The following is a 26,652-nucleotide window of genomic DNA, read 5'->3' as shown; positions in this document are numbered from 1 at the left end:
GACAAGAGATTCTCCCCTTCTGTTCATCTGTAACTGAGGCTGTAGGGTGGGAAGGGCTGCACGCTTCTTAAACCCAGATCGTTTATGGATGGATAGGTGTTCCCACAGAATTTCCTTTATTCTAAAATGTTGTGGGATGTAAGAGACACCACTGATGAAAAAGCAGCACTTTTGCTGAGGGGTAGACAGAGCGCTATATTAAACGTGCATTTCAATTTTAAGACACATCTGAATCAGGAATCTGGTTACATGTGAGTAAATAGGTCTTAGAATGTGACTTTCATCTACAAAATCTGATTGGAAAGGTGGTGTCCACTGCAGGCTGTGTGTTTCTTTCAGCATCTGTGATTCTGTTCATGATCACAGGCAGCTCTAGAGGGCAAGTGTTTCAAAAATCACTACCCAGAGGAGCTCCCCTGGCAGCTACCTGCTGGAAAATGTAGAAAGCTCCTGCATGAAGGAAAGACTAAGGTAGAAATCACAAAAATGACTTGACTTCCATTAGTGGAGCTGTGCAGTGCTAACGAACGAGTATTCGTTTGTTAATGACCACGGCTGTAGACTGAGGACTGGCTGCTTGCTGAACCCTGCAGCTTCCTAAGTAGGTAACGTTAGAGCTAGAAATTACTGCCCCTCCTCACCTCACCCTCTGAGTAGGAACAGGCCCAGGGATGTGCATTAAAGGGGGGTGAGTTTTATTATAACAGCAAAATAGCTCTTTGGAATGGGGTTACTGAGAAAAATGTCTGGACATGAGCTCAGGGTGGAAGACAAGACCCAGGGGGTGGGCACAAGGGATAAAAGATGGCTGATGAACTGCTAGTCGTGGAAAGAGGAGTCCAGGTTTTTCCAAGAGGGGAGAGAGAGAGAAGAGCAGGGAGGAGTCCACAGGTGGGGGGTGGGGCTGTGCGAGGTGGGATGTAATCCTTCCCAGGGCCCCAAATCTAAAAAAACAAAACAAAAAAGAAAACCACAGATGTTTGTGTGAGTGGTTTTCTAGTGGACATGCAAAAAGAAAAGAGGCTGAGTTATGTGTGTCAAGAAGGCAGAAAGCCAATACAGGTAGGAGGCAGCCCCACGAATATGAGCCTCAGGGAGGCACAGAGATCCCCCAGAAGACTTGGGACTACTGCTGGCCAAGATTTAGTGTGGGGCTGGTTCAAGTTCATTTCACTCAGTCCTGAGAGTCAGACAACCTCTGGCTGACCCACGGGCAATACATGTCATGGGCTTCTGCAAGCCTTCATCACCCTTGACTCTATACCTTTAAGTCAAGCTGATGTGCCCATTAACCAAGCCTCCCACAGCACCAGGGCAGCACAGAATAGCACCACTGACATTAACTGACAGACATGACTAGTCCCCTCCTCACTGCTTCCATTCTGATCCTAGGACTCCTGTGTGCTGGCCTTCAGTTTCATGTCCCAGTTCCAAACCTGCCGCTGTCCCTTAGACTTGGTGTGGCATATTCCTCAGTTCTGACTCCAACAGTCCCTACCCCAACCCAAATTCAACTCTCTGATTCAGTCTCTTAAATATCTAGTGTAGCTTCAACCACGTTACCTTGAGGGGAACACCCAAGATCTCCATGAAGTGGAGAAGGCAGTTATGACTATACATGTTTCTCCCAGAAGTCACACCAAAGACTCTCACAGTGGGCTCTGGGACCACCCACCTCACAAGCCCCTGGCTGGGGAGTGAGACTTACTGAAATGCCGATCCATGACCTCCTGAATTAGAGTCTCCGAGTGTGGAGCCAAGCATCTGAAATTTTAACAAGCTCCCCGGGTAAGTTCTACGCACTGAAGTCTGAGACCCACCCCCCTAAACACACGGAACGTACTTGAGTGTCGACGCTGTCACAGTTAGGGATGGCATGCTTTCGGCCGGCTAGACACTCCGACCAAATAGCTTCCAGTTACACCGTGCAGCCATTAGAAACCAGCGGGCAGGAGGTTATTCGATGACATGCAAAGGTATTTACAATGTAAAGTCACATTAAATAATCAAGTGTTGCCCTGCTTCTGAGTAAAACAGCAAAGTCTACGTAGGCAAAGAGCACAACCAGGAAGGACGTGCCCTGAGGAATCAACCTGGACAACAGACCTGCGTGCACTTTCCTCCTTTCCTCCCTGCGATTCCTACATCGTGCGGCAGGTTCCCAGCACTGGTGTATAACGTGGTTTCTGTGGGAGCAGGGACCTCGTTTTGTTCCCTGCTGAGTCTTCACTCCCTAAAATAAGGTCCGGCACAGATAGACCCTCAGTAAACATACTGGATAACTAAGTAATGAAGGGAAGTTAAACTTTTAAAAATATACTCCAAATATAACCTACCTTGAACACAGATGGGCATCTAATACCAGTTTACTGTAGTATAAATAAATGGCTTTGCTGGGTGCCAAGTGAATTCACAGTTAGCCTTACACAGCGATGTTGTTTATGTATTTACAATTGAGTCTTTGAATGAACACATATTCAATTTATGCAGTAACACGAGAAGCATTTAACATTTATCATTTCACCTAACATCTTTAAAATCCCTAACTATGCAGAACTGTGAAAGCAGTTGAGCAATTATTCTAAAGCATGCCAACTATGACTCGACAGACAAGAGGTACCCAATAATTTACAAGAGAAAATTAAGGGGGCCAGGTGTAACACTCAGGACTCCTGGTGCTGATACAGCAGTGAGCAGAGTGGACGTGATAGTGCGACAAAGCGGGCAGTGCCATGCCTTTTCCCAGCACCCAGCACAATGGAAAGCACACAGCGAGGCTCAGTAAGTGCATGTTGCATTTCCAGGACTTGGGGAGACAGGACTTGTGGTTGGGGTCCAGGAGGGAAGTGCACACCCTGGCCAGAAAGGAAAGAAACAGAGTCCAAGGAGGGCAGGAAGCACAGCGCTGGGTGCTGGGGCAGAGCGGCGGGAGCCCTGGGGTGGAGACGGGGCACACATGATGCGTCAGAATCTGCCAGAGGCGTCCTCGGCCAGATGGAGAGCACGCATGAGTCGCCCTGAAGCAGATCCCAGACGTCACCGCAGAGCACCCACGGCTGAGACAGGAGGCAGCGCGGCAGCACTGGACGGCATCGGAGCCAGCCCCACTTCTGTCCCTTTTTGACTTTGTGAGATTTTTTTTTTTAACTCTCTGAGGATCAGAGAAAACGTGTAAAAAACATTGATCCCACATGGGGATTTTTCCCGGCAGACAGTAGGTGCTGAATAAGAAGCAGCTGATATCATCTCAGCGGTGGACGGGGTGGGTCCGGGTGGGGCGCCAGCTAAAGTGGACTCCAAACCTGTGCTTGAAGGACCACAAACCTTCCCGTGGCTGGGTTGCATCTGTGGTGGCACAGTCCGCTCAAAGTACGGTATTTGAGAAGAGCTTGACTTTCCTTCCTCTTTCAGGCATGACAGATTCATCTCTCACAATAAACAAAGTGCTACACTGTGGATTAAAGAAGAAGTAACTGACGCTGTGAAAGCGATGGCAAATCTCGAAGGAAAACAGCATCATCTTAGGTTTCATGAAAGCCAAGTGACATGGTGTGACATAAAAATTAAAATTCAGGAAGGCAGATGTTTAAAAATTCAAAAGAAAGACAGGCATAGCTCCACGTTGTGCTTAAAAAAAAATCACTGATGTACTAATTTGTGATTGCATTGTTTGGCAACAGTCTATCATAGGCTCTCCTAAGCTTTGTTTATAAAATACGCATTCCTATGAAATCATAAAATTTTACTGAAGAGGTTTTTCATTGTTTTTCTTTAAATTTTGAAACTATCAAAATAACTTAGAACAGAAAATGGACTTCAATATGGACATTTTTCTAATTGACTTAATAAAATCTTCAAGGGGAAAGAAAACAGGAGGAGAAGCATATTTGAAGGCGAAGCTACTGAGTTCACCTCTAGGCATATTTAATTTGATGTGGCTGTTGGACACCCTGGTGGAGAGGGCCAGCAGGCTGGTGGAGTGTAGAGATAAAGATTTGGCAGTTGGCATGGGGAGGGTATAGCTCAGGTGGTAGAGCGCATGCTTAGCATGCACAAGGTCCTGGGTTCAATCCCCAACACCTCCTCTAAAAATAAACTAACAAGTAAACAAACATAATTACCACGCCCCTCCCTGAAAAAAAAAAAAAAGATTTTTGAGGTCAACTTATGTATAATACTCAAAACCATGAAACAGAATGAGCTTCCTTCCCACCCCGTCGGTGGGAGAGGGGAGCGGGGTGTGCACAATAAGAAAGGGAGTCGGAGCCTGGAGCGCACGGGCATTTGAGAGGAAAGCAATGAAAGGGACCCCGGAAGAAGAAGCAGAAGAAACGAGCACAGAGGCACACGGAGAGACGTGTGAGCAATCATGGGAGCCAGCGTGTGGAGGCCAGGTCCGCACATGCCTCCCTCAGGGAAGCCATGCGAAGCAAGCACAGGAGCAGGGACTTGGTCATTAGAAGGCCTTTTCCAAGCAATTTCAGTGGCACGATGATAGCAAAGGCCATGGAAACAAAAGAGCGGCAGCTGAGACAGAGCAGGTGCTGCTGGAAGACTACTGAGCACAGGTGTGTAGGAAACAGGAGGGGAGAGCGGGGGCGCCAGTTACTAAGCTAGTGTCTGTCAGCTTCAGAGCTCCTCTTCCATGCACGCTTCGGGGTGCCGGGGTTGGGACGCCACTTTGCAGCTGAATCCGAGGTAGCTCTGCCAATGGGGACCCTAGAGGGAGACCAGAAGAGGAGAGGAATCAGCCTCTCCGCGGCTTCCGGTCCTGCCTGCCTGAGCCTGTTCCATTCCTTCACCCCGCAGGGCGGTTTCCCCACAAAGGAATGCGGTGTGCAACTGAGGAGCCCTGCAGGAGGAATCTGAACTAGCTTGGACTTTGTTCCAGTGTGCAGTTTTTCCAGCCTCACAGAACCAGCTCTCAGAGACCCCGCACCAGCAAGAAGCACCTCTTCGCAGAAGCTTAAGTCTCAAAGCCCCTCTCCAACCTTCAGAGTATTCCAGCCTTTCCCCGTGGACGTTAGCCGTGGGGGTAAAGGCTGCTTCCTGAAACTCTGCTCCCGTGTGCCCGAGGGTACTCTTTACCCTTTCGGATACCTACTTAAGTCTCTCTGTTAAATTCTTTGTTAAAATAACTGGTGTGTTTTTGTCTCCTGCCTGGTATGTGGCATAGAACGACTTTTTTTTTTTTCACATTGAGACTTCAGTGTATTTATACACTGAGAAAGGAACCCCTAGAGAGAAGGATTAAAGAAACGTTAAGGGGAAACTATAGCCAAAGTCAGAGGGTATACAAAAGAGGCAGGATCAAGGGCAGAAGGGGTGCTGGCCCGGGAGAGAAGGGGTCCGGCCCCCAGGCCCCCGAGAAGGGAGAAGAGGTGAGGATGGATGTGGAGGCAGATTTGCTTGTGGATGGAAGAAGCTGAGGGAAACTGTGCCTAAGAGCCTGTGTTTCTCCAGGAATTAGGAGGGAAGCCTGTCTGCAGAGGTGGGAGGATGAGAGATGAGAAAACGCACCATCAAATGTGGAGTGGTCCCTGACAGGAGGAGGAAATTTACGGATCAGAGACACGTAAAGAGCTGACAAGTACCCAGGCTGAAGCGGGAAGAGCCGAGTCCATGACTACTGGATCTTCCCCACGAGCCCGGCCACAGCTGAGGGGGCGCAGTGGGGCCACAATGAGGGTCTCCGGGGGCCTGCTGGACAGACAACCACTTCAAGACATGACCAAAGGGAAGCGAGACTGTCATTGACTGAATTGCTCAGGTGGCTCATGGGGTCCAGCCTGGGAGGTCAGGAAAAGAGGCCTAAAGACATTCAACAGACAGAGAAATGAGGGATCAGGGACTCCATGGGGTGAAAAAGCAAATAAGGAGGTGATGCCCATGTCAGCTGTTCCAGAACCATGGTGTCGGGCTCTGAACAAATGACACCTGCCACACTCGAAGCAGGGCCATTTCACCTCTGTGTACATGGTTGATCTCTTCCCCAGCAAAGCCTCCAGACGCTGGGAGGAAAAAAGGAAATTATGGTGTCAGACAAATACTGGTTTTTGTTGTAAGCTTCAAATAAACGTACATTTTACATTTTGAGTTTCTTTTTTGAGAAGTTCCATCTATTTGCAAAGATTTATATTTCGTAACTTTTATTCTCTCCTAGAGTTTGTCTAAAGAACAAAGGGTAGACTGACTGACTTTTTTTTTTAAAGTACAATAAAACTCATTCTGTCTTGTAATTACCATATGAATCCACTGGATCCTTTTAGAAATCCAAGCTACATTTTGAGGTCTTAGTGATCATATTTTTTTTTCTGTTGTCATGAAACATTTCAAGATAAAAGAATGATGGGAACGCTTAGAGGATGCTGCGAGAGTGAAATAAATCACCATGACATCATCTACATCATCTTTCAGGTTTCCTAGGCGGTACCCAAAGCACTGCATCCTCTTTCAAAAAGTTATTTCTGAAAGTCTTTATGTGTGGCATAGATTTGTATTTCTTTTCAGCTTTTTTTGAACATGGTTGAGAATTCAGAATTTTTCATTTTCTTCATTTTTCATTTTCTTCTTTCTTAATGGCAAAGAGAAAAAACTGGCCAAAGAAAACAGCTCACAACTATCAGATGAATCAAAAGTTAAAGAGAAAAAGGCCCATAGCCAGCTCTCCGTGACCAAGGGGAAATCGATCATAAGTGAAATCTCATACCTGGAGTCTTGAGAGGGCAACAGCCGAGGTGAAGTTACTCCAACTCAGGGGTCAGCGTGTGGGAGGGTGACACGTAGTCCCAGTGAAATGCTGTCACCTCAGTGGTTAACAGGGTTTATTCTGCTGCTCTGGCTGGCTGGCTGGTTGCCGCCTGCCTTCCTCACACCTCTGTATGTGTCTATCCCGAAGCTGAATGCTTGGTAGGGGAAGACAGCGTGCCCTGACAGAGAAGACTGTTGCTTCAGAGAGAACACGAGGAGCTGTCCTGGCGTCCAAATAAGATCGCAAGAACCAGCGAGTGGAGGGAGCACTCCTGCAGGCAAAAGCAAGCACGGAGTTCTCATCTAGTGAGCACTTCGGCTGGAAGAACCGCGTCACACGATGCTATGCATGAGCCTGAATACCCCCATTCTGCTAAAAAGACGAGTCACATTATCTTCTCATCTCTTACAATGTTTATGCACCAAAATGTACTTGCTAGATATGCCGTATCAGTGCTGAAGACAGGTGTGTGTAACAAGGCAACTGGCAAGAAACAGGTGATGTACAAATAAAAGCAGTCACTGGGTGGATCATCTGGTGTTCATAAATCTAAAAATGAAACTGTTTTGCTGTTATGGATCAAAGGTGGTACACATATATATGTGCCTAAATATGTGTGTGTGTGTGTGTGCGCATCCACGTACACGTATGTACACATGCACCAAAACACACACACACAAAATCAGTAAATACATATGTATGTGTATCTTCAAATCCAGGTAAATATGAAATATTTGCGTTTTCTAAATCTAAATTCTTATTATAATTGCTAATAAAGTTATTTTTACTAATTCTTATTTCTACAAATTACAAAATGATTCAAAAGATAGACAGACAGACAGACAGACAGGTAAAAAGGGTGCAGTTGGACCCGGATGGTAAATGGTAATGATTACTTTTCCTGGTATGCTAAGGATTTAAGGTCTCGTGTGATTCCTGCAATTCGAGAACGTCTTCTAGTTGAAACCTGTAACGAATGAGGTGTGTTCATGAAATGCCTTAGGTGTGTCCACCCCACCCTCCCACCACCAGCTCTGTGACCCGCAGCAATGCCAGCCCTGGCTGCGGGGCCCGCTTGAAGGCACAGGGCTGCCACCTTCTGAGGCTGCGGGCAGTGAAGGAGGTACAGGGCCTGAGGTACCACAGCGGCAGTTCTCTCCGGCAGCCTCCGGCCAGGGCTTTCCTGACATTTTTACAACCACCAAATATTTGTGACAACAGGTGGTGCTCACTTCTCTAAACTGTTAGAGTTCTGGCTACGGGGGTGTCCAAGGTCAGGAAATCGAGGGGCGCCTAAGAGAGCCAGACCACTGAGCCCACCGCGGCCCCACTCAGGGACCCATCCCCAGACCCACCCACAGGCTCTCCAGAGAGATAAAGAAAACTGCAGCTCAGACATTACATGTTTCTGAGTCACTTCCTGAGTAGTGGCTCTGCACCTCTACCCTGCCCTCGGCCCCAAATCCTGCCAGAGCAAACGTAATTTTTTCCACTTGAATCATCAAAACCACTACAGTTTCCTGCCCACAGTGAGAGCTCCCACTGGCCAGCTGGGCTGGGAGGGGAGAGACAGGGCAGCAGGCCTCTCTCCCCAGGGAGGGCAGGCTAAAGACAGGGTCCCCTGCACCCCCGATACACGGAACCAGCACCGGCGGCCCAGCAGGCGCGCGGCCACACTCACACCCAGCACCCCTCCTCCCACACACCCCCTCGTTGTGCTTGGCGCACTGAACTGGCACAGGGTACGTGCTCAGTAAATATTCCCCGACTAAGTAACCTTCCCATCCCCACGTTGTGAGCCTCCTTAACATGCCTTCTTTGTGTTCTAAGTTTGCCACTTAAAAATTCAAACTGTCTTGCTCTGGAAGTGCATTTGCTTCTCTCGGTTCCTCTAAACAGCACCCACAAGCCACAAGAAGAGGCCACACTCGGGATAATAACTGGGAAGCTGCAGACCGCTCTGGCAGGAGGGGGTTGACGGAGAAACGGGTAATTCCTGTTCCTGGGACTGGCCCGTGTTTTTGCTTTGGCTCCTGATCAAGGGGTAACTAAGCAACGGGGGGATTTTGCCAAGTGTTGAAGTGGAGCAAAGGGAGCTCCAAGGCCTGGGCGGGAAGCGAGTAAAGAGCGGCTCAAAGAAGCCAGCCAGAGCCAAAGCAGCATTCCGCATGGGCTCCAGAAATGCCTCACATCCAGGACGATCAGGAGGCTGCACCACAGCATGTCACCCTTTTGTACCCGTCCGATGTTTTACGTCTCAGCAGGCTTGCAGATTCACAGACCTAAGAAGTGATTTGTTTTCTCTATGAAAAACCACTAATCCTTGAAGGACAATTTTGCAACTTCTGTCAAAATTTTACATGCTTATAACCTGGAAACTACTGACTACTTCCCAGAGGTTCTCCTCAGATATGCCTGCATGGCTGCAGGATTTCTGGGACATTTCTTAGGGAAAAACATGAAACCATTTAATTGTCTTTCAATAAAAGTTTACTATTAGACTTTTGACACTGTATCTGTATTATAGAATACCATGCAGTCATTAAGAAATACAAGGTGGAAATACATGCACTGATATAAAAAGATCATTAAGTGAAAACAAAATAAGTGGTGAGTGAGTGTACACAGAGTGACTCCATATGTGCAAATCAAACAAAGTGAATACTGAAAGCACCTCAAGAAACAGATTACAGAGGAAGGAATGAGAAGCTTTTTGCTTTTTACTCTAAACCCTTCTGCCTTATTGGAATTTTTTTGTAATAAATCTGTATTTCTTTTTTAATAATAACTATGAGTTTAAAAAGAAAAAATGAAAATGTACATATATAGGCATATATACACATAATGTCTAAGGAAAATACTTTATTATAAAGCATTGAAGCACTTGATCTGACAGGTCTGATCATAAAGCAGGAGAACAGAAAGGCTGAAATTCACTATCATGGGAGAAAAATGTAAGACATGCAGCCACCATATGCACTTGATCGTCCATTCAAACATCCGTTCATTTACATATTGAAGGCCAAAACTGCATCATATGCTACAGATTTTTTTTAAAAACTGAACTAAAATATGGCCTCTGTCTTCAAGGAGTTTATACTCTCAGCAGGAAGAGATGTACATAGAGATGAATAACTGCCTGAAACAGCCAAGGACATCTGTACAGGGTACTGTGGGGACAGTGGACAGCTCTGCTGGATGGGGAGAGGGCCAGAGGCCAGCAGGAACGCCTTCAGCTTCTTTATCTAATGCAGTCAGCTCCAAGATTTCATAGAAAATCATTCATTCATCCAACTAATATTTACTGAGTATCTCAGTGTTCGAAACAACAGCAACCTTGAAATAATGAAAACCCAGAGGGAGCAAAGCCACAGGGACATGTGGTCTTATAATTCAGGAGGCAACCAAAGTGGGGGACAGAGAAGAGAGACTCTCTCATCTGGAATCTGGAATTTGTTCTTTCTTGCCAGAGGCTCAAATGTTCTACAGAAGCCCAGCGGTTACCAGGCTGCAGGGCAAAGGGTGTGCAGAGAAAGGAAAGCCAGTTCCAGGAACAGGCCACTTCAGCAGACGCTGCCAAGTGCACTCAGCAAAGAGGATAAACCTCCTATGTTTTGGCAACATTCAAGTCTGCAACCGCAAATTAGTTGGTGAAGACAGTGCATGAGGTCTGAACTTTACTAAATTGTCGACAAACCCTAGGACTTCACAATAAGAGCTTTGAGGATGAGGAAGGGACCGATCTGCATCGTATGACGGGGGCAGCAAGGCGAAGAGCAGGTACGTGAAAGTTCAGGGAAATAAGCAAACCCGAGATGACAAAGTAGACGGTCAAGATGGCAATAATTCCTTAACCATACCTAGTTAAGGAGTTTGGTCAGATCCCTAAGAGAGACAGGATTTGTTACCGACAAAATGACGCCCTATACTGTTACTCTATTATGTATGTATTTATGGTGGAATGAACACTTCAAAAACTATATAGAAGAAAAAACACTTCCTAAAGTGTGAATTCAGCCATTCTCTTCTTCAGTTAAAACAAATAAATTCCTTTGGGGGATATTTACTTGAGTTGAGTGGACCCTTCTGACAGCGAGTCAGGATCCTGGTTCCTAGAGTAGGTAAGACAGCTAAGAAGATAGCTTAACAAGGCTTACTCCTCCCAGAGCGAGCCACACTCTAAGTAAAAAGGGAGTAGATACTAGTCATGATTACTTTCCTTGGATCCCAAACATCCAAGATACAACCAGCCATCTTCCACTACAACTTTTCGAGGGAGATGTGCAAAATTACTGTATATTATTATAAAGCTTAAACCCAAAATCCCATATAGAATTCTCAGACTTAGTGAATGAGTTGAACTCAACAATAAAATTCCTTTTAGGCCTCAAACCTTCTCAACGTCCTCACCTTAGGCCTCGCCCCGGATATCTAACAAACCCAGTGACAAAAAGAGTGAGACACCAGGGAAAACACTGCGGAAGCAGAACCATTTCCATAGTGTGCCCCTGTTCCAGCTGCCTGTTGCTGTTAACAGACCACCCCAAAACTTAGTGGCTTACAAAACAGCTCTTCTCTGTGTCCCACGGTGTCAGCTGGGCACTCTGACAGAGGCTGGAGGACCCGCTTCCAGGACGGCTCACTCTGGCTGCTGGGCACCGGCTTGTGTCCGTCTGCACGTGGGTCCAGCCCCAGCAGTGCGGGCTTCCTCACAGCGTGGCGGCCAGCTGCCTTGCGTGAGCATCCCAAGGGAAACCCAGGTAGACTCCACGTCGCCTTTTAACGTCAAGTCTCACAGCTCACAGAGTGTCACTTCCAAATTAGTCACCACAAGCCCACACAGATTCAAGGAGAGGAAACAGATCCCACATCTCCATGAAAAGACTGTGAAAGTCACCTTGTAAGAAGGCCATGTAGGAGGGCAGATACCATTATGGCCATTTTTGGAAAATACAGTCTCCCCCACACAGCTCCCCAACACCCACTCCACCCCCAAACAGTTCATCTCAGCGAACTGAGGTAATTCTATCCCTTTGACCATCTGTTGGTTCAGGGATGGGCAGGCCGAAGCCATTTGGGGCAATGAGATTTAAGAAAGCCTGCTCATGGTTTCTGGAAAAGAGAAGCAACTTCTCTCTCCTGGGTGTGAACAAGGAAATACACACCCTGGATGTGCCACCTGTGATTATAATGGTAACGTGGACCACGGGATAAAAAGACAGAAAAACCCCATCCCTGATGACACCACAGAGCTGCTGAATCAATCAGCCGGGAGCCTCCCCTGCCGCGGAGCCTCCTGTTACAAGGATAATAATAATTTCATGATTCCTTAAACTATCTTAAGCCAACTTCCTATTATCTTTACCCAAAAGTGACCTAACTCATATATCTTCTTCCTAAAGCCTGGGAACACAGCAGAACTAACCTGCCCACTCCAAGGCCTTCTAGGAGATGGGGTTGGGGGTATGGGATCCAGGGAGAGGTGAAACAGAGGGAAGTCTGATTGCACAAAAATGTCAAACCATCAGAAAAAAAAAAAAAGACCACAATACAGACAAGAACCTTTAAATCCTTCACTTGTCACATAAAAGTCCTCATGCCTCCTACTAACCCATCACACCGTTGTCCTGGACCCAGCATATGAGAAGGAGAAGGACTCTGAATGCCCTTTAATTTTGGGGGGTGGTGCCCCCATAAAAGGAGTTATACTAGATCTGGCCCCCAAGAAGCTGACAGCCTAACACGAAAAAACTGGTGCATACTTAAATAGCTATAATTCAAGACAGGCTGTAGCACACGCCACAAGAAAAGTGCAGATAAAGGGCTAGGATAGGTCCGTGAAGAGACAGACCCTTTTTAGTTGGAAGAGATGAGTAAAAGCTTCCTGGGGAAGGTTTCTTTGGTCCAGGTCTTCATGTCAGTAGAATTTGGCCATGAGAAGACGGAGGAAAACATTCCAGATGAAAGGAGGTATCACAAGAAAAAAAAAAATCAGCAAGTAGGAAACCCTGGGGTCCCCAAAGACTGGAAGGTGTTCAAACTGTGACCCAGTACTGACCAGTCAGAACAGCGGCCAGGGGACCAGGCAGAGCAAGTCTGAGAGACCCTCACCACGCCGTGCGTTAACCCTTCCGGTACTGGATCATGGGGATCACGTGGCCCAGGAGCGGGACTGGGGTGCCTGGGGCTTCAGGTGACTGGCACTCAGGGGTTCAGGCAAGAAGAAATGACTTTTAGCGACTGGTAGGGAAGAACTGCAGTCTCTTAACTGCTGTGGGCAAACCAGTGAGAATCAGCGGGAGGATCAGCCCGCCCTAGGGCAACAGCAACAAGTTCCACTTGACCAGAGTTTGCAGTGAATGAAAGGGAATAATGAAAAAATAGCTGGGATTAGACCCTGCAGGTCCTTGAATTCCAAGATAAAGAATTTGGATTAAAAAACCAAGCAATACAGATCCACTGAGAATATTCTAATGACACATTCAGATCACAATGGATTAGACGTGGATCTGACAGTGTGGCCTCCTTGGAGCAGAAATTTAATATATGTGCAACAGTCTGCTGTTGGTCATTGTGAAAGAGAATTTCTCAACTCTGCCCAACAACAGCTGGAGGCTAACAACTATGCAGAGGACTGCGATGGTTTCCAGCCATCCGCATGACAGACGTCTAGAAGAGTAAGAAGGAAGGTGCAGGTGTGGGCAGACAATGGCGGAAAGCAGTGAACTCCCACCAGCTTGCGCAGGACCGCCTGCCGGTGGCTGCTCCGAAGGTACCATCACAAAAGCACAAGAGAGGGAGTTCATGAGGGCCGGCAATTAGGGCAGAGGCAAGGGGAAGTGAGAGGAGGGGAGGGCCGGAAGGGACAACAGTAATGACGCCCAGGATCTGCCAAGTGCAGTCTGCAAAGCACACCTTCATTTAATCCACGCAGCAATACTGCAAGTAGTAATTAACACCTGTATGACATGCCACCATATAGAGTCCTTTTATATTTATTATCTCCTTAATTACTGTCCCCATTTCACACAAGAGAAAACTGAAGCTCAGGATAAGAAACAGCTTATCTAGTCAGGAGAGTGCAGGAACTCAGAGTCAGGCCTTTAGATTCCTTGTCCAGCGTTTCCATTTGCACCACGGTGGCCTCAGAGATTGTGGAGTCATTCCTTAATATTGCAAATGTGGCCCCAGTGCTCTGGGCAAGAGCTGTGGATGATGGGAGAAAACGAAGGGTCTCTCCCACAGTGCTTATCTGCAAGAGGTAAATCCCGAGCACAGGACTTAAATGGGAAGAGCCCCACTCAAGAGGCTGAGTGCACACCTTCTGAAGCAGACGGCTGTCTCTGGAAGGATCCCACTCCTGTTTTATTCACAGAATTCGATTTGGTGATTCTCAGAGGCAGTAGCCATGACTTTTTATCTCTGTATCCTCAGGATCTGCTAGCACAGAATCTGCTACTCAATAAATATTTGTTGAATAAGTTAATTTATATACATTTAAAACTGTTAACAGTAATAGCTTGAGATCCTCCCCGCCAAAAAAACACAAAAAACAAGACAAAGAGTCAAACAATTCTTGGAACAAGTTATTTAACATTAAGTCCTGAATGTTAGGTCACAGATAATTAAACCAAACACAGCTCCTCCTCTGAAATTACACTATTTGTTCAATCCCATGAACATCCACTGGGTCTCACTGTGTGCAAATTGCCATGAATGACACAAAGATGAACAAGAGAGATCCATAATTTCAAGGAACTCAGTCACAATCAGAAAAGATCAAACATTTATTAGCATAAACCCCTTAAATATATAGCAGAATATTAAAATCCTCCCTCCCAAATTTTTTTTAGAAAATATTATTGGAGGATATCGTAGGGGTAGCAGAGATCAGGAAAGCTCCATGAAGGAGGAGCTTCACTGAAGGAGCCACAGAATTTCATCAGAGGGAACTGAAATGAAGGATGTTTCAAAAACAGAGAAAGCTTGAGCAATGGCAAAGAGGTAAGAAAACACAAAGGATTTTTTTGGTGATAAACAGTGGCTCCGTTTGTTAAAGCATAGAATACACAAAAGGAAATGGCTGATGACACTCTGAGACCCTCTGCCACAACCTATCGGTGTCTTGTACCAGTTTCACGTCAGACATCATAACCCGCTTCACAGTCCTGCGCTCCCGGCTAACTCCTCCCACCGTCCTGGACAGCTGAGCATCGGCGAGGATGACCCACCCAAACCCCCGCCCTCACAGCTTCTTGCCCTCCTTCCTTCACGCCTACTCCATGTAAATGGCAATCAGTTTGAGGCCCTTGGCCATGCCTGGATTTTGCCATCACAAGAGCTTTATCTACAAATTATTAAACCCACTGGAAGATTATCTTGTACTGCTAACCTCTTTCATCCCCAGCTCTCTCCATCCCCCTGTTCCATTTAACTTGTCCTTTGATTTCATGGAGAAAATTTTTGTGCCCACCCATCTTCCTTGTCCTTGATTCTTCCTTTTTCGTCCTGTACTCAATGCCCACTCCAGTGGATTATTTTCTCACTCACACCCTCAACTCTTTCACAGCCTTATCCTTCTGTCACACCCATTTGTGAATCCCTAACCACACTCTCCCTCTTGGATCCAGTGACCAGACTTCTAAGCACCCCTGGAGAAAGCCAAGTATCCACACAGTCACACCACCGTGTGTATTAGAGTCACAGCAAAGTTACAGCTTCCTGAGCATTTGCACTGCTCAGCCAGGCAGCTCCCCCTTCCAGTTCCCTCTGAGACCACTGAGAACCTCCTCAAGTCTCCTACTCAAGCCCTGTGGCCACTATCAGAGATGTCCTCGCCCCCTGCTTCATGCACCAACAGGGTTATCAGGGAGGATGCTCCTCTGCAGCCCTCCCAAACCTACGGACCATCCACAGCCTCCCCCCTGAACACACATCTGCTTCATGCTTCCTCACTTTTGCACAAGCCATTACGTAAGGCTACCTCTGAAGACACTGCTCTCTGTTTGAAGCATTTTACATAATTATGTCTTTTTATATATTTTTTTTTGGTCTATTTGGGTTTTGGGGGGGTGGTAATTAGGTTTATTTCTTTATTTTTAGAGGAGATACTGGGGATTGAACCCAGGACCTCATGCATGCTAAGCATGCTCGCTACCACTTGAGCTATACCCTCCCCCCATGATTATGCCTTAATCCTCACAAGAACCATGTGAAGTAAGTACTACCATTCTCTCCACCTTATAGATGAGGAAACCAAGGCCCAGAGCAAATAAATGATTTGCTGGAGCGCATACAGATAATATGTTGTGGCACTGATTTTGAACCCCACAATCTAGTCCCAGTCCGTTGTCGCAAACCCTGTGCTGTAATGACTTCACCTTGCGTCGCCACTGTGCCCACCCACCTGGTGAATTCTTACTCTTCCTTCACTGCCCAACTCAAGCATCACTCTCTCCATAACACTTTCTCTGCTTCTCCAGAGTTAACTGCTCACTTCCCTCCCAGCATTGTCATTGTGCCTGGGTCACACCCTGTTTTCATGTTTGTCTACTGTGTCCTTTTGAGAACCTGCCCAGCCCTGAACATAGCTCAGGTTTCACGTAAGAATTACCCTGCACCCTGGGAGTCCCCACATTTGTTTCCTGAATAAATTGACTCATCTGTATCTCATTTTTGTCTCTTAGTATCAATTTACCAGCCCTCACTCAGCCTCAGCTCCTTGCCCACTTTAGCCCTTCACTTTGAAACGCTGTTTACCTACTTTGCCAAATCTACTTTGCCTGCCACCTTCCCGGAACTCTTCCTCCTTTGAAAACCCCTTTCATCATGACCCTGGGGAGCTGCCACCACAGGCAGCCCTAGCCGGGCGGGGCCGATCCCCCAATCTGATTCTGGACAATTCATGCCTACTTGATTTAGCTCTTTTCTTTGGTTTCACTCAAGCTACCTCATAGGACAGGGGAGTTATTGAAAGAACAGATGCCTTACAGGAATTCAAGAAAACTAAACAACCGGGTGCAGGGAGAACAGGAACACTGGGAAGGTTGGAATGCAGGCTCCTCCGGCTCAGGGCATCACCACTGACACAACTCAGCTAATATCCAAGTAGCTACTTATTCATTTCCAATTAGCAATTGGTTTATTTCCCCCTCTATTCTGCACATTCTTTCCAAACTTCATAGCTTCTACTTACTCCATGGTGTCTGCTTCTTCGTGGTTTTGATTTGCCATGGCCTCATGATTCTCTCCATGCACAGCTTCACCTCGTCCAAATGCCCAACTCACCATGTGTTTCTAACTTCAGTTTCCCAAAAAGCTGAATGGTCCCAGCTCAGCTCATGTCATGTCATGAAACACCCACTACCTTTCTATGGACAGGCAGTCCTTGAGTCCAGAGCTAACTTCAATCAAATCAGCTGTGACAGTGGGCCTGGAGTCAAATCATGCAAAAATTCACCAACTGGGCTGCCTTTTCAGCAGAGGTGGTAAATGAGGTGCTTCCCTTAAAGAAGTGTGGTATGGGAGGTCCCATGATGCAGGTATAGCATCATTTAGACTAAAGATTCTTTAATATTTTTGATCAGAGTTTTTCTGAGAATCAGATAAAAGTTATGGATACTTCCCAAGAAAAAGTTCTCTTATGCAAAAAATTTCACAAATACCTTTAGGGTATTTGTGGACCCCAGCAGCCACCCTTAGAACACCCTCCAAACCAGCACAGGTCTAAAATCTATCCACAGATCACCTCCAAGGCAGGCACTGTATCACATTCATGTTTGTACTTCTTGTGCCTAACACTGGGCTTAGCACCTAGTGTAGTTTTCCAAAAATATTTTTGAATGAATGAGTGAACTGAAGAATTCATTCATTAATTAAGGTTAAAGAGGTTTTTCAAAACCAGACAGAGGCTAAGAAGTTTGGATTTGATATAAAAGGCATTGGAGAGTCATCTTGCTTGGTTCTTTCGTTTTGTTGTGTTTGTAAGCAGGCAACTGATCAGAGCTGTACATTAGAAAATACGTTTTTAATAGTCAATAAAACAGATTGGAGGGCAAGAGACCAATTAGGAAATTGGAGGAAAGAGGAAATGAAAGCCTAAACTAGAACACTGGAGGTGGGAACAGAAAATATGAGGGGCAGATTCGGGAGAGTGTAAAAATAAACCTGACAGTAAGTACTTGGCCCTTGATAAGATTTGAGGGTAAGAAAGGGATTCAGAGCCAAAAGCGGGCTCTAAAGTTCTCAAGTCCAGAGAAGAGAAGACTGGCAGTACAGTTAGCAGAGGGGGCAGGGTGGGAGAGAAACGGATTTAGAGAAAACAAGTATCTCTTCAAGTACTGAGTTTGAGGCTCAGGTGAAACTTTCCAGTGGATTCAAGAGCAACTGAAAATGTGGGCCTGATATGAAAACCAATTTATGTATATGTATATGCATGACTGGGACATGGTGCTGTACACCAGAAACTGACACACTGTAACTGACTACACTTCAATTAAAAACAAACAAACAAAGTGGGTCTGGAGTAGCTGAGGAGCAATGAAAATCTGCTCAGAAGTCACTAGCTGAGGCTGCAAGAGCAGAGGGGATGCCAGGGAGCCATTCACACAACGCCCCGAAGGCTGCTGTCTTTCATTAGAATCTACTCCGGTTTTTGAAGCTTTCTCAAAGCCATCATTTTATTTGATAATCGTAACAATCTAAATAGGAACGGCAACGTCACCTACTTTTGCAGATAAGGAACTGGAGGCTCAACGGAGTGAGGGCTTTTGCTTAAAGTACTGCAGTAAAGTAGTAGGCCCCTGATTAGAACCCAGAGCTTCGGATTCTTAATACAACTCCCAACTCCGTTGCCAACTGCACACAGATAAACGCCCTACTCCCACGGGTCAATTTTTAATTGCAACAGTTTGGGGTCAGGGGGGTTGTTTTATTTTGTTTTTTAAACTGTTGTCGGTTTAAGAGAGAGGTTCAAGAGAACAGGGCTCCGGTCGGCCGGCACAAATCACCAGTGTAGTCTGTTAACTATTTCCAGTGTTAAAGAATAGACAGCCTGGCTTCCGGGGAACCCCTACTCTGCGATTACGGCCCACATGCCGCGCTGCACGTTTTTAAAAGGGGTCTTTCCGCCTGTCTGACTTGAATGAGCAGGAGTTCGTGAGCTCGTATACCGACAAGTCCACGGACTTGGACAGACTTCCCGAACCCCTCTATGCAAAACTTTTAATTCAGAAAAGTCCAAAATCTTCCAGTTTCACAGGACAAGGAGAAAGAGATGGTTTAAGTCTCGACGAGGACAAAGGGTTTTGTGTGAGTTTCAAGGAGAAGCCGTGTGTTTGGCAGAGGGCGACGGCGACAAGCCCAGATGCGCGCGGCGGGCGGAGCGGAGGAGGGGGCGCGTGAGTAAGGCGGGAGCCGCGCGGGGCGGAGCCGGGTGGGGCCGCGCCGGGGACGCAGGAGCCCGGCCCGCCGCCCAGAGCTCGCCGCGCCGCTTCCCGCTCGCAGCCCCGTGCCTCGCTCCTCGCCGACATGGTAAGGCGCGCTTTTTATCTGTCTTCCTTTTACACGAAAAGAAAAAAGCAACAGCATACTTTTCCCCAGGCTTGGTCTTGGATTTTTCTGTTGACGTGGCAGGAAACAGAGCAGGAAAAATGAATCTATGGGAAGGAATTAGGGAAGAGAGGATGAGAGAAAGAAACCTTAAATTATAGCTGTAATAACAGCCTCGACGTAGCACCGGCAAGTTCTTTTGTTTTCCCGGCGAAAGTCTAGGGCCGGGTTAGAGGCAGCGCATAGCGGGCCGCGCCCCGCCCGGAGCCCTCGCTCGGCCGGGAAGGGGGCCGGGGTGCCCGGCCGGTGCGGGAAGCCCCTCGCCGCCGGTGTCCCCGGAGCCCGGGAGACAAGTAAAGGCGGGCTGGAATTCTGCGAAGCGGCGCTGGTTATGTCTAGTAACAGAGACCAGAAAGAGCACGTCTCAGAACCAGCCGTCTGAGCCCTGGGGGAAATCAGAGTTTCGGCAAACTCCCCGCAGACGCCCAAGACCCAGGCTGAAACTGAAGCCCGTCCCAGGCGGCGGGCCGGCGGCCAGGAATGTGGGAGGAGCCCGGCCCCACGAAGCCCCCTCCTTTCCTTTTCCTTTAGCCCACCATCTTTTTAGGCGCTCACTCCGTCACCTGTTTCTCTCCTCTCAGCTCTTGCCACCCCCACTTTGAATTCTCTCCGTCTTTTCCATTCATCCACCTCCAAAATCTGCCTCCTCCTTGGCCCCTCTTTCGTGAAGGAAGTCAGCAAACTTCCGCCAGCGGGCCAAATGGGGGTTCCGCTCCGCCGTGGAGCTAGGAATGGATTTTACATATTTAAATCGTTTAAAGAAAATCAAAGGAAGAATAATCCTTTGTAACACATGAAAATTATATGAAAATCAACTTCAGCGTTCATAAATAAAGTTTTATTGGCACACGGCCACGCCCATTCATGATTTTTCTCTGTGGTTGCAGCCCTGTTGCAAAAGCAGAGGCTCAGAGACCATATGGACCACTTGGGCCTGAGATACATTCATATACCATCTGGCCCTTTAAAAAACTTGTTTCAGCCCCTGCTTTAGTCTGTCAGGCTCTTCTTTCCATGCAAAAACGGAGACTTGAAGTCACATGGAACTTTGAAAAGGCAGACCCAGCACCACCAGGTGGTGAAGACCTGGAATGACTGCCTTGAAGGAAGGTGCTTGTCACCAGGGCTCCTTGGGAAGAAAAGCATACTAATTAAGAGTGAGAACCGCAATACTTCAGGTTTTCTGTTAGATGTAACTTCTCTTTCTCTCTCTCTCCCTTTTTTTTTTTTCTTTCTTTAATGTTGAATGTTTGGCATGCATTTTTAAAATTCTTTCACAGCATCCATGTATCATACTGTTTTCTCCTTCCTGTCTGAATTCCCATCATACACAACTATGAGATGCAGCAATGGGGAGCAGTGGCTTCCAGGCAGGAGATCTCATTCTCTTTTCCCCTCAGCCACTGCTCCAACCTGGGCAAGGCTTTTCAGTCTCTGGGCCTCTCTGTGGGGGAACCATCTCCAAAATCCCCTCCAGGACTACAAAGTTTACAGTTCCACTTAAGTAATTTGATCATTGTTTCTTTCTTTTGCTCTGGAAAATTACCTCTGGGGAGAAATGCAGGGGTTTTAATTTTCTCCATGTGGCTGGTAGCAAGTTTTCAAGGGAAAAAAAAAAACAGTCAAGACTGACGCTAAGCAGGGGGAGGGAGCAGAAGAACACTGGAAAATCAAAGCTATCTGAATTCCGAAAGCAAGAAGGGGAAAGGACACTTCTGTAGGTCTAGAAAAAGGTCACAAAGCCCTTGCTCCTACCTTGGAAACTTCTGCCCTATATGGTGTGCCCTCCCAGCCAACCTTGTTCCTGTCATCTGACACATTGGTAAGACAATGAAATTTTAGTCCTGATAAGAAAAGCAGTTGTGTAAACACATCTGTTTCTAGGCTGTGGTATTTTGTTTCTCCTCAAAACCCTGAACCTATCAATACTTTTCTCAAGAAAAAGTTTCAACAATGTGACTGTTGGGGAAGAATCCACTCCAGAAGAGTTCTTTAGAACCCAACTCTGGAAGGGGCTTTGTAGATGCTCCAGGATGCAGTGAGCAGCAGGCACCTGGCTAGGCAGTTAAAAGCACATGGAAAGATTGAAAGAGCGAAGGGGACCAGCACTAAGGGCTCAGATCAGTAACAATCTTTAGCATGTTAATTATGGGGCCTGAAATCCTCCAGCTCTGGTCTCCAAGAAGTCCATCCCAAGACAAATAAATGGCTAAATGCTACGTTGCAAACATCCAAATATAGATCACTGTTACTGCGCAGAGATAAAGCTTCGAAGGAAGGGTGTGGCCCGGAAAGTTTTCCTGAGAGCCTGCAGTTGCGGCTCTTATCCACTAGAGGGAGCCCACCAGTTTCTCACATCTGGGGCCCCAGGTGCCAGCTGGAATGATCGACAGACAGGGAATGACAGAATTTCCTTGAAGAATTCCGTTGTAAGGAAAGCAGAGCCGAGAACAGGATTTTAATCTCCCAGTCCTTCTGGTGCAACCACTGCTGTGGCTCAGCTCCCCAGGAGCCCCCATATCAACTTTCCTAGTTTGCCGTGACCAGTGAGGTGCCACCAGCCATTCCTGTGGGAATTAGTGGCATCTGAGAATAGAACAAAGGCCAGGACTGCAGAAGGCGACCTGGAGGCTGAGATTCTAGGAGTAGCTCTGCTATGTCAATTCTCTTCTCATGCCTCAATCTCCTCACATGTAAAAGTAATGGTTCCTAACTCTCAAATATAAAAGCTGCTTTTGAACATGCAAAAAATTCTCAGATCTCCCACCTCATACACAATAATATCTACGCTTTCAGTTTTCTTCTGGAAAATGCATGAGTCCAGGGAATTCAGTATTGCTTTAAAAAGAACTGCCACTTCATTCATCACAGTAGCCTCTATATACTTTTGGAAAACAGGGATTTTTTTTTTAATCTATGGACATGCTTGTTGTGTACTGGATGTGTAGGTATATAGCTATACATATATTTACCCCCAATTTGAGAAACATCAATAAGCCATGACACCCTCATGTCATCTAAGCGGTGTCAGCATGCTCTGTATTTACCCTCACCCCTTTCACTTTGAATAAACATGAGGAGATAAGGGAAGGAAGTGAACAGAATGTGACTTCTCGTGGTTATCTCGGGCCCCTTAGCCCCCTAAAAAATGACCCAGCCTTTTAGGAAACTTTGACCCAATGAAGAGATGAGATCCTCTAGAGTGTTTCTCTAGCATCCAGCCCTTGACATCTTGCCCTTCTCTGAGCCTGAATTTTTTTCTCCAAAGGCAAAAATATCCAGCCCCACAGAGACTGAGCGGTGCATCGAGTCTCTGATTGCTGTTTTCCAAAGGTATGCCGGAAGGGATGGTAACAGCTGCAAACTCTCCAAGACCGAGTTCCTGACATTCATGAATACCGAACTGGCTGCCTTCACAAAGGTACTGGCCCCACCCCCACCCCCCCAAACCACCTACAGCATGAAACCAGAGCCAGGCTGAGTGGCCAGGGATGGAGAGCAGCAGCTGAGCCCCTGGGGCTGCGTGAGCACTGAGTGACTATTAAAGGGCCGCCTCTTCTCTTCTTTGAATCAAATGTGTTTGAAAGATCAAAGTTATCAAACTGCATGACATGGGGAACAGTGATTTTTTTTTTATTTAAAAAGGGCTAATAAAATGGAGTAATTGGTAAATGGAATAACAAAAGCATTTTCAAATTTTATTCCTCCGCCCCAAAGCCTCTAGGGTAGCCCTGTTCAGTAGAACTTTCTGTAGTGATGGAAATAATGTTCTGTACCTGTAGCCACTAGCCACATGTCCAACTAAAGGACTTTCTAAATTAATCGAGTCGCCATATTTAGCCAGTGGATTTAAGCATGTGTGTGTGTTGGGGGCTTGAATGAGCGCAGGACGAGGCTGATTAGACAGGGCCTGCATCTTTCCATCTCAGATCACTCCACTCTTGTACTTGGAGTTTTGTACCTTTGTAATTGGAGTTGCATGCAACACTTGGGAAAAGTTTCCCACTGCTTTTATAAAACTGAATAACCCCTGATTGTCACAGAAAGAACCCTGGACTGGGAGCCAGAAAAGCTGGTCAAGTCCCAGGTCTTCCTCTTAGGCAAGTCACTTCACCTGTTTCAGTCTGTTTCTGTGTCTGGAACATTAATACCCCCTACCTTGTACCTCACATTCTTAGGAGAATAAAACGTGGCAACATTTTTGAAAGCATCTTAGAAAGTGCAATATAAAGGTACTAATGTCATTGTTGTTAACTATTATCTTTACAGAACCAGAAGGACCCTGGTGTCCTGGACCGCATGATGAAGAAACTGGATCTCAACAGTGATGGGCAGCTAGATTTCCAGGAATTTCTTAATCTTATTGGTGGCCTGGCCATAGCTTGCCATGACTCCTTCGTTAAGGCCACCCATTTCCAGAAGTAAATCTGAGGAGCCTTGGGGCCTGGTGTCCTGACTCAGCCTCTTTCCTTCCAGCCTCCCAATTATCCACTCCTCACAGCCCACACATACCCTGAGCCCAGTGCACCTACCCCCCATGCAGGCCACTCCTGCTTGTTATAATAAAATAGTATTGTTTTTTAAAGCCCACAATGGAGAGTTGGTAAATTTGTGCAAAGGAGGGAAAAGAGTGGGAAGAATATATATTAGATTGATGGAAGCAGTTAGCAGAAGCTGCAGAGTAAACGGTAAAAATGCATCTTGAGTGAATACATGATCATGACTAGTGATACCACCAGAATCACCTCTAAATTACTCAGGCTGATGGGGAACTTGTCACTGCTCACTCATTAAATATCTGTTCACCCCCTACCACAGGCACTGTCATGAGGATACAGTCACAAAGTCCCTTCTTCATTGAGCTGACTTTCTAGTGGGGGGTCAACAATGAGTGGATAAAAGGACTCTGTGCAAAAAGATAGTTGTCTTTCTGAAAGCCAAAGTGAATTCTTTCCAAAGATGTTTAGGAAAATGCACTGAAGATCGCTGTAGTTGATGCAGGTGGAGCTGAGACAACTGTAAACAAATGGGGGAAAAACTCATAAAAATCTAGAAGCATTTTGCATTTGGATTGTCTGGCAAGTATCTTTAAATTCTCCATTTTAAAAAAAGGAACTAAAACTACAAGTATAATTTGTGCAAGAAAGGCTGTAAAGCAAAATACTGGTAAACGTACATGTAAATATTTAAAATATCATTCTTATGAATATCCATTTTAACTGATTTTAAGTTAACCAGCCAACTACTGGTCCCTACCCTTCAGAAAAGACAGCCTTGACCATTTCCCAATAAACACCCTGCCCCAGCTTGACCTCTCCCACACCTTCCTCCACTCTTTACAGAGGTTTTAAAGGCAAACTTGATGGTGTCACTCCCATGGTTAAAACCAGGCACTGGTTCCTCGTAACATGCATATTCTTCCGGCACCCGATGGCCTTCATGATGGGTCCCCGCCCCCTTGTCCAGCCACATTTCCGCTTCTCTCCAGCCTTGCCAGGCACTCCTGAACTGATAACTAAGTGCTGTGCCTCTGTGCCTTCATGATCTCTTGCTGCCCTGAAAGCCCTCTGTGCCCTTACCACCTCCTCCTACTCGTCCCGTAGAGCAGCATGTGTCACGTCCCCCAGGGAGCCTTCCCTACACCCTCCCCTACCGGATTCTGGTTTGATGCCCTTATTCTGTGCTTCCACAGCACTGTTCTCAACTCTGTTACAGCACTTATCGCTCTGTATTGTAACTGATTTTACATCTCTGTCTTCCCACACTTCGAACCTAGTACCTAATGTGGTGCCTGGCATATAGCGGGTCTGAAAAAGTGGATAATGCTATAAAATCAGACTTGGGACACTGGATCCCCAAGGGAAACATAGGGTCACTCAGAAAGTTTAATGAAGAGACTTAAAGGTGTGCGCGGGCATAAGACAAACACGTGGGATAGCGAGGCACCCGGGACTAATGAAATTAGGAAGCTGTTAGCCCTGCCAGGCCTGACTGGTCAAGGCAGGGAGCTGTTACTGGAAGCCATCAAGAGCTACAGGCAAAGGAGAGGAGTCCCCACAGATGCTGTGACCTTCTTTATGGAAATAGCCACTGTCAGAGCACAGAGGCAGGAGGGAGCCAGGGGGATAAATACACATTTCTCTCTCTTCCACCTTATGATCCCCTGCCAGGGCCACCCCCACCCCCCATAAGATAACCCAACAGGAAGGCTGAGCAGGGCAGAGAAGCCTAGAAATAGAGCCTGGAGAGTATTCATCACATGGTAGAAAGGTGAGACCAGTATTTCGCTACCACGTAGTCCTGTCGGAGAGAAGCAGAGAATAAAGTGCCCACACTAACGCAGACAGCTCTTTTTTATATAATGTATAAATGAAACGAAATATGAAATGAACTACATAGTCACGCAAATATATAAAGGATCGTGAAGTTAAATGTTCCACCACCAATTCCTGGCCCAGCTCCAGGGATGAGGGAGAGGACCCGTCCCCGCCCCCGCACCTCAGGAGGACCTGGGTGACTCACTCAACCACCCTCCCCCCTCCAGCCTCACAACCACCCTACTGTACTCTCCGCGAACCTGGTGCGAGATGTTTTGAGAATCCGGGCAGAGACGCCGAGAGGACCACACCTGTGCAGCCCCGGCGGGAACTCACGCTTTGTTTCTCTGCTCTCCCTAATCTGAATCTCCCTCAGTCACCGGAGGAAAGCATTCCTGGATGGCCACAGTCAAGAAAGGAGACTCTGGGAGGGAAAGGGAAGTCCGCACTGGCTGGGAACTGGGCCGAGACTGGAGGCGCCAGGGGGGCGAGGGCGGGAGAACAGCGGCCCAGCGCGCCGCCCCGCCCCGCCCCGCCGTTCCCGGCTGGGAAGGCCGCGCCCGCCCCGCCCCGCCCTCCCCGGCTGGGTAGGCCGCCCCCGCCCCGCCCCGCCGTTCCCGGCTGGGAAGGCCGCCCCCGCGGCGAGAGGTGCTACCGCTGTCAGTTTCATGTTTTAGCCTCACAGCGACCTGGTGTCAACGTTATCCCTAAACATAATGTGTGGCGTCACCAAGGGCTTCTGGTAGAGATGCAAAACAAAGACGATTCAGGAACGTTGCAAGTCCAGCCCATAAAGAGATGAACTTCTGGCAGAGGAAGAAAACCAAGTGTGAAGGTTGGGGAAGGTGTCCATGCAATACCAAGTGGGCAGCAGAGGTAGCCTGGTAAGTGCTAGACCCCCCAACCTCGTTTCAGCCCCGTGAACCTCCTCAACTCCCGGCAGTCAGGCTGCTCTCTCCCGCCGCTGCTGCAATG

At 47.1% G+C, this 26,652-nt stretch overlaps 1 protein-coding gene and 1 long non-coding RNA gene across 2 annotated transcripts; one reads left to right on the top strand and one right to left on the bottom strand.

Moving 5' to 3' along the window:
- Window positions 1–2,427: 2,427 nt before the first annotated feature.
- LOC123617870 (uncharacterized) lies at window positions 2,428–26,157 on the bottom strand. Its single transcript, XR_006726147.2, has 3 exons — window positions 25,938–26,157; window positions 6,710–7,022; window positions 2,428–4,719 (listed from the first exon to the last, which is right to left on the bottom strand). It is a non-coding gene; the product is annotated as an uncharacterized LOC123617870 (long non-coding RNA).
- S100A11 (S100 calcium binding protein A11) lies at window positions 19,126–23,953 on the top strand. Its single transcript, XM_010958397.3, has 3 exons — window positions 19,126–19,282; window positions 22,629–22,781; window positions 23,630–23,953. Exons 1-3 carry the CDS (start codon window positions 19,280–19,282, stop codon window positions 23,783–23,785), a joined length of 312 nt encoding a protein of 103 aa, XP_010956699.2. The 5' UTR covers window positions 19,126–19,279; the 3' UTR covers window positions 23,786–23,953.
- Window positions 26,158–26,652: the final 495 nt, after the last annotated feature.

This window comes from Camelus bactrianus, chromosome 21 (genome assembly GCF_048773025.1).
Source record: "Camelus bactrianus isolate YW-2024 breed Bactrian camel chromosome 21, ASM4877302v1, whole genome shotgun sequence".
NCBI classification, from domain to species: Eukaryota; Metazoa; Chordata; class Mammalia; order Artiodactyla; family Camelidae; genus Camelus; species Camelus bactrianus.
This window is presented reverse-complemented; position numbering and strand designations above follow the sequence as displayed.